Below are 14,080 nucleotides of genomic sequence, written 5' to 3' on the forward strand. Positions count from 1 at the left end.
TGTTCTTGAAGCTACCAGCATGAGTTTGACCAAACTGTGGGAGGCAGTGGAAGACAGAAGTGCCTGGCGTGCTCTGGTCCATGGGGTCACGAAGAGTTGGACACAACTCAACGACTAAACAACAACATTGTAGTTGAATACTGGCCAATGCACTTCAAACGAGGTATCTTGTTTATTTACGATTTGCTCATACAATTTGCACACAATCACGGTGCTAGCTCAGGGGATCCTGTGCTTTCGTGCTAGATCAGCCACAGAGATTAATAGCCTAAGAGGGTTTACTCAGAAATGACTCCCATTGAATTTGTGGAGTTTGCTCCCATCAAGCATGCATAAGATTGCAACTTTAATTTGCTACAATAACCCTTTCCTCATTCAGGCACGGTAGCGCCACAACATGCAGTGTAAAGTGGTAGTTCGTCCATCCCCAATACACACTCTAAAATAAAATAGAGGGATCAGTGTAGAAATATTTCCAGAGTAAAACCAGGACAGATGGACTTGACGCCTGCTTTGACATATTCCAGAAAAGGAATGGGGAGAGCAGCGTAGCTTGGAGTTGCCGTTACGTCATCTGTTTCCTATCTGATATCTCCCATCACAACCACCTTCTCCATGTAGGACACCTTCAGGTATACAAGCTCAAACCTTTGTGTGGTTTTCCTGATATATTTTTTTAAAGAATGCCTGGGGATACTTGAAATCTATCATTCCAAAAGGCACAAACAGGTATGTGGCCTATACAACGGGCTTGTTTTCTTGGCTGCTCTTTGTCTCAGTTTGTTACTGTTATTTAATGATGTTTTAACTGGCAGCTATAAGATGCAGCTACAATTCTTACAGTAGAACTATCAAAACATCCTTGTTTAAGTGTTGGTAGCTGCTGGTGGTACCGTACTTTTTCCGTGATTTTTTTACCATAAAAAGTATCTAAAAAATGGGGGGGGGGTCATCTTATACATGGTTATTGCAGAGTTGTGACTGGGGATTGGTTGTTGCCGTGAGCAGGAGATGGCAAGTGGTGATTGGGTGGGTGATTGTTGCATGCGGCAATGGCTGCTTCTGATTTGCTGCTGCTGCTGCTGCAACCAGACAGACGATCTGCGTCTTCTTGTCACACGGGGTGATGATTGGCAGATTTCTCGCATTGCGCTGCTCGCTCTGACGGATAAATGTTCATTTGCAATCCCCCCCCCCAAAAAAACCCCTCCACAGCGCTGGGCAATCCCCTCCCCCCAAAAAAGCTCAACAACTCAATAACTCTGGGCAATCCTTCCCTGGGCAATCTCCCCCCATTTTCTTAAATTCAAGTCCCCAGAAATAGGGGTCGTCTTATACATGGGGGCATGTTATACATGGAAAAATACGGTATTTCACAGAACTATATAATGTTGCAATATTGCAATGCCCACAGTTGACTTTCCCTATGCAGCAATCTACAGCAGCGGCAAGTATCCGACCTGAAGTAGCAGCATACTACTCATGAGCATACCACAAAGTAGAGAATAAAACAGGCTTACATTGAGCTGCAAGTCATCTGTCCACTGGCCAATCAGATGGTAGCCTGGAGTGCTGGTGTTTGTTGTTTGGTATTGAAAGATGTCGTAATGCCCTGGTGCATCACCATTCTTATTAAACATCACTGGAGTGCCAGCACTGCCTGAGGAAGGAAGTCAAGCAAAAGGAAAGAGAGAAAAGACCCAACACTTTACAATATTTCCTTTTGTTATGTACTGAGTTGAATAGGATCCAAAATGCAGCAGTCTGATTGGTCCTAGAACAATAGGATCCAAAATGCAGCCGTCTGATTGGTCCTAGAACAATAGGATTCAGAATGCAGCAGTCTGATTGCTCCTAGAACAATGCAGCAGTATGATTGGTTCGCAGGACCCAATCCAGCTCCAGGTGGAAGTGAATCCGCAACCTGATTGGCCTACAGGAGAATCCCGGAATTAGCCAATCACGTGCGGTCCACTGTGTAAATAATGTATATAAAGCAGATATTTGGGGGGAACTTTCATTCCTCACTACTATGAGCTGAATAAAGAGCATGAAATCCACACTCGACTCGGAGTATATTTCACCTTTCTTTGTTCTCTGGTGGTTGAAGAGCTTTTAGGATGGGATTACAGCTTAGACAGCAACCTCCCATCACTGTACATTTTAAATCAACATTTTAAAACACCCTTCCCTGTCTTCTCTTCTGTCATTTCTGGGATTCATTGTCCTGACTCCCCCCACCCAATGCCAGCTAGCTGAAACACGTAGCAGTCTTGGTTCCAGTCTAATTCATACATATGACCCAATATATGAGGTGGGTCCATTCCACTACAAAAAAGGGGGGATTCTTGGGTGGAAATCTGTGCTGGGAATGGAACTTCTTGATTATTGTGTTTTCCCTCAGAAAACATTCCATCTGCTTCAAAGAGATATTGCCACCAGAAGACAGTGAATCTTGACTAGCATCCAGAAATAGCTTCTTCCTCCAGAAAATGTTCTTATTCCAGTAATCAACATAGTTCTGGAGTGGAAAGCAACAACAGAGGAGACTGGGGAATAGCTGTTCCAAATTTATCCTTAAGTTCATCTTCCCTTAGTCTCTTTCAGGAAAATAAAAGTAACTGGGGTGAGCATACCACTAGCCAGGGTCCAGATATCACCCTAAACCAAAGCATGGCTTAGACTTGGGTACTGCAGCAGCTTTCACCTTTTTTTCCAGCCAGCTAGCCAGCCAGCCAGGCCTGTATACTGTGTACTAAGTTCCCTTGAAGGCAACACAAATCGCTTTGCTTTAAAAATGTTTATCAGGCCTGGGAAAGGGTCAGGTAGTTAATTCGAACCAAATCTCTGAGACGGATGGATGGTTGTGGACTCACCGTTGAAGTTAACACTGCGGATGTACTTCAGCAGCTTCTTGCCCCCTGCATGTTCCATCTCTGGGCAGACACCAGAATAATCACTGCACAGATCCTTGTTCATCTGATGGAGGGCATGAGCCATGGCATAAACAGCATCGATCACAAACTGAACTCTCCCCTCCTGCTCATAGTGGGAGTCTTTCCCAATTCTCTCCTGTCCTGCACAGTTAAAGAAATACACACAAAAGATATTTGTTGAGGAATAGAATTATTCCCATGATTAAAGTGCCATGTCCATTTCAAAAAGCACTGATGAGAGAGAGAGAGATTTTTTGGACTTTTTTTAGTTTTAACACACAAAGCTCATTATCGTGAATAAGACCAGCTCAAGGAGTACTAATTAAATTATCTGAAATATATTTAATTGAGGAAGAAGCACAAGCAAGCTGCATTTTAAAGATAACTGCTTTTAGTTTTAACATAGTCTGAAAGTTAACCAGACCCCCCCCCCAAAAAAAGTAGCCCATCTGGCCCAGTGCTCTGGATTGTATCTGACTTAAGTCATACTCAGTGCACACCCATTGAAATCAGTTGACGTAAGTTAATCAGGTCCATCAAGTTCAAAGGTCTGACTTTGTAGGATACAACCCTTTGATTGGCAGGGGCCTGGTTCAAATATTACAGTAAGCCAAATGTGTGGGTTGCCAAAGAGGAGCTCACAACAGCTTTACTCCATCCCAGAATTGCCTACAGCTTCTGGTTTGCGAGTGAAGAGCTTAACCACAGGCCTGGGTTCAAGCAATATGATAATTCAAACTTTGGCTTAGGTTAGTGCGGTAAAAAGTGCAGGGAAAAGAGAAAAGTGTCTTCAAGCTCTAATTTGGGAGCCTGTACATTTGTGTGATTCTGGTAAGCCAAGCTTACTATGTGATGTGAACCAGCCCAATGTGTGCTCTAACATTGAGCTATGAGACTCACATTTAAAGCAACCCAGGAGAAACCCAGGAACTGCAGTTTGCTGAGGGTGCTGGGGATTGTAGCTCTGTGAGGGGTAAACTACAGTTCCAGGGATACTCTGTATGTGCTTTAAATATGTGGTGTGTATGCAGCCTGACAAACCTAGACAGCATCTTAAAACAAACCTAGACAGCATCTTAAAAAGCAGAGGCGTCACCTTGCCAACAAAGGTCCATATAGTTAAAACTATGGTTTTCCAAGTAGTGAAGTATGGAAGTGAGAGCTGGACCATAAAGAAGGCTGATCACCAAAGAATTGATGCTTTTGAATTATGGTGCTGGAGGAGACTCTTGAGAGACCCATGGACTGCAAGAAGATCAAACCTATCCATTCTTAAGGAAATCAGCCCTGAGTGCTCACTGGAAGGACAGATCCTGAAGCTGAGGCTCCAATATTTTGGCCACCTCATGACTCCCTGGAAAAGACCCTGATGTTGGGAAAGATGGAGGGCACAAGGAGAAGGGGACGACAGAGGATGAGATGGTTGGATGGTGTTCTTGAAGCTACCAGCATGAGTTTGACCAAACTGTGGGAGGCAGTGGAAGACAGGAGTGCGTGGCGTGCTCTGGTCCAGGGGGGTCATGAAGAGTCAGATACGACTAAACGACTAAACAGCAACAATGCAGCCTGAGCCTCTGTTCCAACTCCAGAATGAAGATACCTATAGTGTCGAGCACATTCAGCTACTGTATTTGTCTGTTAAAACCCAAACCAAAAATGCCCCTATAATATGCAACAAATAATACTTAGCTGAATGGGAAGAAATCTTGCTTTTTTATTTAAAAAAAGCAAAAAGACACACTTCCAATTTTGAAGTCTGACGGTATGCATGCTTTTCAAATCCCAGACTCTTAATTTAAAGATGCAGACAGATTTGAGAAGGAAAGAGTAGTTTCTGTGGCAAACTGAAGGGTGCTCAAGAGAATTTGGTTAACCAGCAATCTGGGGGAGTGCGGTGCATATGCAATTCAAGAGGCCTTCCTTTTGTCTCCCCCCAAGGGATAAAAAGAGTTCATCTGAATTCATAGAATGCTATTCAAATGTTGCATTAGCAATGCAGAAATCCATTCCATTTTCCCCACCTTCCACTGTTAAAAGAAACCCTGCTGTTTTCAACCCATAAGAAGGAGGTGTATTCCTCCCCTTTTGGGGGGGGGCACCGTGGTGCTGGTTTATAAAACCAGCACACGTTTATGTATATATTTTTTAGTAACTAGAGTGAAGGCTTGAGGGTTGTCCACAAAAGTGCAGAGCTTATTTTCACCTTTCAATCATGTACATGGATAAACAAACACAGAAAAGGTTTCTAATGAAGTAGCCTTTTTAAATGTTATTCCATAGGCAGATGGTTTACATTGAATTTTCTCCCCAAGGCTGTGTACCCAAAGTCATGATCTTGTGGCGACAGTGAGCGCCACTTGTACGAACGGCTAGTCCTGTTTCTCTGCCTGAGGAGAAACGGAAAGGTGCCATCCCTGCCCTACCAAGGCCTTGCTTAACAGAGTTGCACAGCAGTGGCTCCAGCAAATCTCACCAATGCCACCACTGTGAAACCTGTGGTGGTTGAGATGCCTGCAGGTGCACCCGCCCATGGGATTCTGTTGCCTGAGGCAACTACTTCAGTCTGCCTCATGGGTGGGCAGGCCGGCCCTGGCCACTTGGCTTTATGTCAGGGAATCCGATCCCCCCACAATAGGCTGCCAGGAATAGACAAGGGAAGCTCTTACCAATGTTTTTTATTCAATATTCACAGAGAGAGGCTTAGAAATGCAGCCTCTTGGAGTAATGGCATTGCTCTGAGTAATCTCCACCCTCCTTTCTCTCCTCAATCGTCAACAGCACCACCCACCTTATGGTGGCTACTTAGGGCCATTTGCCTCTGAGCCTTTTCCTCTCCTACTTTCAATGCTCGCTGGGTTCTGGGAGAAGGGAGTGGGTCTGGAATGCTTTCTACCGATAATGTGTCAGCCAGCTGCTCTGGCTCTGCTTCCCCCCCTCCCACCATTATTTCCCAACTTTGCCCCTCATCTACCTCTGAGCCTCTGCAAACCACTGTTGTAAATCTATACGATCTTCCGTACAGAGAAGGGGGAGGCGGTCTCCACCATTCCTCCTCTGTCCAGTCCCTGACACTTTAGAAGATCTGAATTCAGATGCCTGCTCAGCCATCAAGAATTCACTGAGCCTCTTCAGGAAAGAATTAGCCTTCCTTACTCCTTCATCTGTTATGTAGGCAATTGTATCACTGATTGTGAAGAAATAGCTAAAGACAGTAAAGCAGCCAATGTGCTGAAAAAGCACTAGAGAAATGTTTAATAATAAATCAGGGATTGACAAATGCTCTGACACAGAATAATAATGAAACTGGTGAAGCTTGCTGCTGCTCTTGGGAGCTTGTTGCCAAGCGCACCAAAGAGAAAACTGATGCATTAAGTTATCCAGCAAAATCCATAAATATGGTGCTGTCAGAACTGTATGGGTATCCTGGGTCAAGACGCAATTTAGACACAGGAATTGCAGTAGGCAATGGGGAACATGCCCCTCTGCTTCCCTATGCACCTTAAGTAAGGAGTGATGTTTACACTCCACTTGGAGGCATACACATGCAGCCACCATTTTTTATATTTTCTTGCCACTCAGAACTGGGGGCAGTGGCAGGGAGAGATTATGTAAATCAGACCACTGCATGTATCAGTATCCATGAGGCATGTCCCACCATGCATTAGTTTAGTGGATGATGGGGCAGGTGGGCTCATACCTCCAACACCAGAAATTGCAGCCACCTAGAAGTATTTATTTTAAGTCTAAGAATCCTAAGCAAATGAACATAAAAAGTGCCCTGCTCAATCAGATCAAAGACTTGCATCTTATTTTCTATGGTGGCCAGTCAGATGCCTCTAGGAAACCCACAAGCAGGATATGAAGGCATGAACTATCTGCCATGTTGCTTTCAAGAAAGTGGTATTTTGATGGCATGCAGCCTCTGATCCTGGAGGCAGTGAGTCTTGCTGATCAGGTATAGTCAAGACACAGGTATAAGGGAAACTGTGGCACTGTAGTCTAAACTACTGAGCCTCTTGGGCTTGCCGATCAGAAGGTCGGTGGTTCAAATCTGTGTAGTGGGGTGAGCTCCTGTTTCTCTGTCCCAGCTCCTGCCAACCTAGCAGTTTGAAACCACACCAGTGCAAGTAGATAAATAAGTACCGCTGCGGTGGGAAGGTAAATGGCATTTCCATGCACTCTGACTTCCATCACGGTGTTCCGTTGTACCATAAGCGGTTTAGGCATGCTGGCCACATGACACAGAAAGCTGTCTGTGGACAATGCCGGTTCCCTCCGCCTGAAAAGTGAGATGAGCACCGCACCCCATAGTCACCTTTGACTGGATGGACTTAACTGTCCAAGGGTCCTTTACGTTTCTCTTTCCCTTATAGGCAAGAAAAGCTAGATGTCAAGCACGGCCCACGCAAACAGTTTGCAGCTGACTATAATTCACTGCCATTCATTTTGAACCAGTGCCTTCAGATGAATGCTTGCTGGAATTGGAATATTCTCATTGAATACAACACCCCAATATGCTTAACAACTGATTTGCATTGAGCTAGTTATGGCACTGTGGCATACACAACAGCAGCAACAAGCATATTTTACTCCCACTGCCCCACACATTTGTTCCAGCTGATGCCTTTTATCTTCATATAACATTGTGCGAGGCAACCTCCAAATGTGGCAAGCTGCAGGACTCCGCTTGAAGAGAGGTGCTATGATTAAGATATTCCCTGGGTTAAAGCTCAATTATAATTCACAACAGGACTAGCCATGATTAATTTCTCTCAACTAATCCAAGAGGGTGAAAAATGGCCTGAGCTTTGATAATTCACCAACTGTCCCTTTTTTTATTATCATGTCGTGCCATACTCATTGATTACAGAGTGTATGACATTGCAAGGCGGTGACATTACAGTAGTATCAAAATTGTCTTTCTCTGAGATCCAGAACCAAATCTGTAATGCAGTGGAAAACACACACTAAGAGACTCAGAGAAGCAGTCTTAGAATTTAAAAATGAAGACAAACAGGATTTAATTAGCCACACTAAATTTGAGGTCATATGTGGCAAACTGAAAGGGTGGGGGAGCAGAATTTAGTATTGCAGCTGTGAAAGTGTAAATGAAACCTTCTTAAAGGGATGTGGACACTTCCTAGGAAAACAAACTGGCAGAAAGCATGGGTAAATCTGGAATTATTAAAAGACAGAGAAGATCAGGCTCTGAGGGAGGAAAAAATAGTATGTTTTCTGCAAGACCTTCATTTGGTCCCAACTCTTGGAGAGGCGTCGGCAGTCAACCCGTCGGCAATCAACAGAGCCAGGAAAATGGCTAATCGTGCAGTGGCACAAAAGGTGCAACTATTGAATGGTTGGGTGATACGGCACCCCATCATTACTTTTGACCAGGAGGCCTTGTTTCACAATGATGGCATTCACCTTTCCAATTGGGGAAATGATATTTGATTGGTTGACATAGTGGAGGGCATTAGAGATTGGTTGCAGATGTGAGGGTGTTGCGGGTGAGCCCCTTTGGCTCGAGTGGCAGTTAGGCATTGGGTAAGTCTTTGTTTATAAGAGAGGAGGTTGTACCCTCCGTCTGCCCCTCCTCGATAAGGGTATTCTGTTATAGGGATCCAGGGGTGTGGATCCCGTCCGAAGCCTGGTCATGGGCTAGGGCCATGCCATGACCCATTGGGGACCCTGGGGTGTGCTGATTTGACGTATGTCATAGGGCTCCCCCACTGGTGGTTTACCCTTAGTGGGACGCCCTACAGTCGGGCAGGAGTCATAATATACTGTAGTCTGGTTTCACCAATGCCTAAGCCAAACCGCTCACATCTGTAACCAATAAAGTTGTGGGCTATTTTATTCCACTTACCTAAGTATGTGTGTCTGTGTGTTTATTATCTAAGGGAACTGTGGGTCTGGGGCCTCGTCACGCAAAGGAATGTCCTTACTAACCTTCAAATTGGGCAGCATGTCAACAAATAGCAGTCATTTTGACACCTAGCTGTGTTAATTGGTTATCTGCCACCCTGAGTTCTACACTGGAAGAAGGGCAGGATATAAGAAGCTTGCTTTAAAAAAAGAATGTACAGAGGGTGACCGCAGTGGAACCTTGGAGCTTTCAAAATGTTTTGGCAAAGCCTGTCACCTAAAACTAAAACCTTACATTATTGTGGGCAGGTCCTTTATGGATGGGCAGAACAACCTGAAATGGGCAAATTTTGGTGGAATTAAGCACTGTGATTCTCCAAAGATCCGATCAGAAGGTCGGCGGTTTGAATCCCTGCGACAGGGGTGAGTTCCTGTTGCTCGGTCCCTGCTCCTGCTAACCTAGCAGTCTGAAAGCATGTCAAAGTGCAAGTAGATAAATAGGTACCACTGTGGCGAGAAGGTAAACGGTGTTTCCGTGCGCTGCTCTGGTTCACCAGAAGCAGCTTAGTCATGCTGGCCACATGACCCAGAAGCTGTATGCCAGCTCCCTCGGCCAGTAAAGCGAGTTGAGCACCACGACCCCAGAGTCGTTGTGACTGGACCTAATGGTCAGGGGTCCCTTTACCTTTACCTTTATTTGGAGTTGGGGAGCACTAAAGTACTTACGTTTGTTGATTCCAAACTATGCAAAATGGTGAAACCCCCAAAAGACTGTGGATAACTACAAGGGGATTTCCAAATAGCTTGCCTGATAACAAAATGACAGATGAAATTCATTTATATAAACATAAAGTGACTGCTTCAAATATACATTAATGGGGTCCAAATTAGCAGTGGCTGTCCAAGAGCTATTTGGGTCATGGTGTACAGCTCACTAAAAACATAAGCTATGTGCAGCAGTAGTAAAAAGGGGTGTGGTAGAAATTCTCAAGGAAGGGACGGAAATGTACAAGTGTCATGACACCTTTGTGCTGTGTCCTGGCCTGCCAATGAGCCTATTTGGCTGGGTGGGTCAGTTATTACAGCACCAAGGAGAGCTCCTCATGACAACATGCTCCAACAGGAGCTGGAAGTGATCTGAGGTCTTTTGCACTTCTGCCTCTAGTCTACCTCTCTTGCACTGTGTTAAAATTTTTTAGACCTTTAATGGCTACAAGGGTGAGATCTGGTAAATGACATATATCGTACATGGATGGCTACTGATTTCATTCCAAGTGTACCCAGGGCTGCTGAACAAGGTGCTATTATACACACACACACACACACACACACACACACACACACACCGTTCATAGAGCAAGTCCCCCGCATCCAAAGGAACTGCTGTATCTTTGCTGGGTCAAGACACACATTTTTAGGAAATATAATTTAAAAAGAAGGTTCCTTCTTTAAACCAGTAAATAAGGGCTGCTTTACACATTATTCACAGCCCAACCTTGTACACACACAGGGTACCCTAGCCAATCACAGTTCCCCAGCAAGTGTGCCTATATGATACACATGTGTTTCCAAAAATGTGTTTATTGCAGTCATGCTTGACATATTTACACTCACATTTGTGTGTGTGTGTGTGTGAGAGAGAATCCAAACACATGATAGGATAAATAGCCCTGAAGAGGAGGTTTCAACTGAAGTATATAAGTATTCTCCTGCATTATACTAGCTATGATAGAAGCTGGAATACAATCAGTCCACACATTCAAACTTTCAGTTTTGTAATCACTTGATAAACAAATCTATTTTTATTCTTCTGCCCTGTGAATTGAGGATTGCATTTACTGGGTATATTTTGTCAGTAATGGTATTCAGAGCAATATCCGGCAGATATGAAGGCAAGCAAGATCATCAGTTCATCTGCCTGTGTGAAGAAATAACTTGAGAAAACCATAGACTTTGGCCTATGCAGAAATCCTCCTGAAAAGCAGTAAACTATTTTGAGGAATCAGTCCCACAGAACAGACCACTGGCTGCAACAGTTGTGAGGAATGGAAGGCAAAGCTGATAAGTTTGGTCCCATATGAAATATGCACCATGTTTTAACTTTTATATTATGTGCTGGCAGAATGGAAATACACAGGTATAATAATGTTGAATAATGATGTCAAGGCATGAAGGAGAGGGCCAAACCCAAACCATTGCAGAGCACTAGGTTTGATCTGTCAAATACTGGACTTAGACAATAATGTTGTTATGTGTTGAATAATTTGCAATGATTGCTATATACAGTATATAACCAAAATAAAGTGTGTTGTTCCCCCATTTAGCCCTGCTTCCACTTGCCGTTCCTTCCTCTGTTGGCTCCACTGTGCCAAATTATAGACTGTATCTCTTATTTATCCTCTTGTACTCTGTAAAGCGTTGAGTATGTTGACTACGTAAGTAAGAAATAAATGGACCAAAAGAATGAAACATCAAGTTCCTCTGTCCATTAGAATGCTCTCCTGGTACTCCACATATCGGCAATACAGTATATTTTTCCAGCTTTAAAATATAGTTCTACTCATGAATCATACTTGTTCCTTATACTTTTATAGCAGATAACTGCTCAAGCTTAACCACAAGCTAGAGCTAAAATGAAAAAAAAAAGGATCCTTGTCCCATGACAATTCTCCTAAATGTTTGATGCCACTTAGTATTCACGTCTGGTGGTGTGACAAAATGGAACCAGAGAGTGCTTTGGCATTGCAGCTAGAATGAGTCAGCTCTTGAAAGATAAATGTACTTGATGTAGGACCCGGAATGCTGTGCAAAATGGCTGAGTCTGCTTTGTGTCATCTTATATGGGAACAGTCATGACTTTTTCAATGAGAAAGTGGCAGGACTTCTGAACATCATTCCTCAAAGCTCTACAGCTAAGCTTTTGTCACGGGCTCTCTCTTTCAAACTCTGTCCTGCCTAACCTCCACAAAGCACATTGCTTCAGGTACTCTGTCCTGCCTAACCTCCACAAAGCACATTGCTTCAGGTAAGTAGCAAGTAGAAATATCACGAGATCAAGACTGATTTTAAAATGTCACTGAGAATGGGCTAATGGATACTCAACAGTGTACTGCTGGGAGCCTTTTGAACCCCTTCTTGGCCCCTGGCAGAGCAGACTAAAGCTGCAATCAGCACTTTATTCCAATTCCCTGATGTTTCCTTACCTACTAATTTTTGCATTTTATACAATGTAAGATCCACTACCAGAATCTAGTGGAAACTTAGTGTTTATTTCTGTGTTAATTTGTGTGTGTGTGTGTGTGTACACACAGGCAGGCAGGCAGACAACATTTGCAACCCTGTTAACCTGGAAAATTATGGAACAAAATCTGGGGTGGTATTCTGGCATACAGTTCTTTCCTGTTGTTTTCATGTATGAATCACTGGGGAACAGAAGCACACATGGGCACGGCAGGGTGGTGGTGGTGACACAACATGTCCATTGACATCTGCTGTTGTGTCACATCATGCTCATTGTTGTGAATGAAATTTAGCATGCCATGGCGGCATATTGATAAAATAATAATAATCCACAATTCTGTAACACCATCTACAATGCACTGTAAAAGAAATTGTAGAAACCAGTACAGAAGTGCTAGCTGTATTAACAGGAAAGCTAACATGTCTGAATCCACCCTCAGCACAGCAGTGGGTGTTTGGGAATCCCATTGGTACTACTAAGCCAGTAAGAGCTGCTGTGCCATTCTTGAATCTATTGGGATAGCCTTAATACAGTCTTGTGAGTTGTCACCCTGCTCCTTATTGCAAAATGCAGAACTGATCTATTGATTCAGTCTATATTTCCTTTCCTGAACATTGGAAATACGAATATTGCCAACATCTTAGATGTTAGAAATTCATAGTTAGAGCAGCATAGACTTTTATAATGTGTGTTTGCGTGCATAGTGGACACTGCATCATCTGGGATGATGGGGGACGTCTGTGGAAATGTTTGTCCCTATGAACTTGCAAAGTGTTTCTACTTGGAAACACTCTTATGTCTGTGTGCGTGCGGTGAATGTAAAAGGTGTGCAAAGAGCGTTAGAGCATACAAAGAGGGAATTAGGGCATCTTTCCTTTTATGTTCACTGCATAGCAGTGGGAACATCTAGGCCATATTCACTGAATGCTCCATTCAATAAGACACAAGTGCCTAATGTTAAGCCATAAAAAATAATCTATTGAATAAAAGCAAACACCCATCCTGTCCAACACCCACAGCAGCAAGCCAGGTGTCTCTGAGAAAGATCAGAAGTAGGCCACAAAGGCAATACCTTTCCCTGATATTGCTCCCTAGCAACCAGAATAATTAAAAACACACCCCTTATTCAGCATTCTTTTTGCTGAACAGTCTAAAAATATATATTAAAAATGCCCATGATCTAATTAAATAGGTTAGTAACACTGCCCATGATAATGGAATGTACCGTGAGTACAAAAGCAATATAATATCTTTAGGTAATGAATACATTCAACAGAAGTACACATGACGGCATGATGCAGCCTGTATCATTTTGGTTATGATGCTAGGAAGATAGGAGTCCATTGGTCCATCTTGTTCAGTACCATCCACACTGAGTGGCAGTGGATCTCCAATGTTTTAAGCAAGATTCTCTCCTAGTCCCACCTGCAGATGCAGTAGATTGAACCTAAGACCTTCTGCATCCAAAGCAGCTGCTTGGCCCCACTGAGCTACATCTGTTCCCCAAACATCAGCTTTGGGTTTTTCCAAGACGAGAGATTGCCGTTGCCACAAAGGGGCTTTACATTAAAACCAAATATTTGAAATGTGGATACATTTTAGAAGCATCAACCTTGGCAAATAACACCACTGCAATTTTAGACACATTTTCGCAGTCCTACCTATAACCCTAAAAGATTTGTTTTCTAAAACCAAAATCTCACAGATCATTAGTTGTTATTATTATTTTGACCTTTATTGGCATAAAGTCCATTATTGAGTCAAATGTATTTGGAGAATGAGTCGGCACTTCTCCCTGGCATTATGCTTCATTGCCACCCCCCAGTCCTCATATTATCACAATTTCTTTCTTTCTTTCTTTCTTTCTTTCTTTCTTTCTTTCTTTCTTTCTTTCTTTCTTTCATTCATTGCAGGGGAGTGATATAAGAGGAAAGGGGCTCATAAGAGAATGTGTTGCTGTGTTCTGAATTCTCTAAGTTGTATGTTACTAAGTCACCATTTTTGGTCTTATAAATATCTTCATCCTTGACTGCATCCT

General features: G+C 43.3%; 1 protein-coding gene and 1 long non-coding RNA gene across 4 annotated transcripts in view; one reads left to right on the forward strand and one right to left on the reverse strand.

Moving 5' to 3' along the window:
• LOC309525497 overlaps positions 1-14,080 on the forward strand; it is a 602,601-nt gene that overhangs the window by 507,155 nt on the left and 81,366 nt on the right. The gene's annotated exons all lie outside the window — the stretch shown is intronic.
• GRM7 (glutamate metabotropic receptor 7) overlaps positions 1-14,080 on the reverse strand; it is a 435,430-nt gene that overhangs the window by 131,228 nt on the left and 290,122 nt on the right. For all 3 annotated transcript variants that reach the window (XM_082209416.1, XM_082209414.1, XM_082209415.1), the window contains exons 6-7: positions 2,877-3,077; positions 1,521-1,660 (exon numbers count right to left, since the gene is read on the reverse strand). In XM_082209416.1, the coding sequence (XP_082065542.1) occupies positions 1,521-1,660; positions 2,877-3,077 (341 nt within the window). The remainder of the gene's footprint in view (positions 1-1,520; positions 1,661-2,876; positions 3,078-14,080) is intronic.

This window comes from Podarcis vaucheri (assembly GCF_965113315.1).
Source record: "Podarcis vaucheri genome assembly, chromosome: 2".
Taxonomy (NCBI): Eukaryota; Metazoa; Chordata; class Lepidosauria; order Squamata; family Lacertidae; genus Podarcis; species Podarcis vaucheri.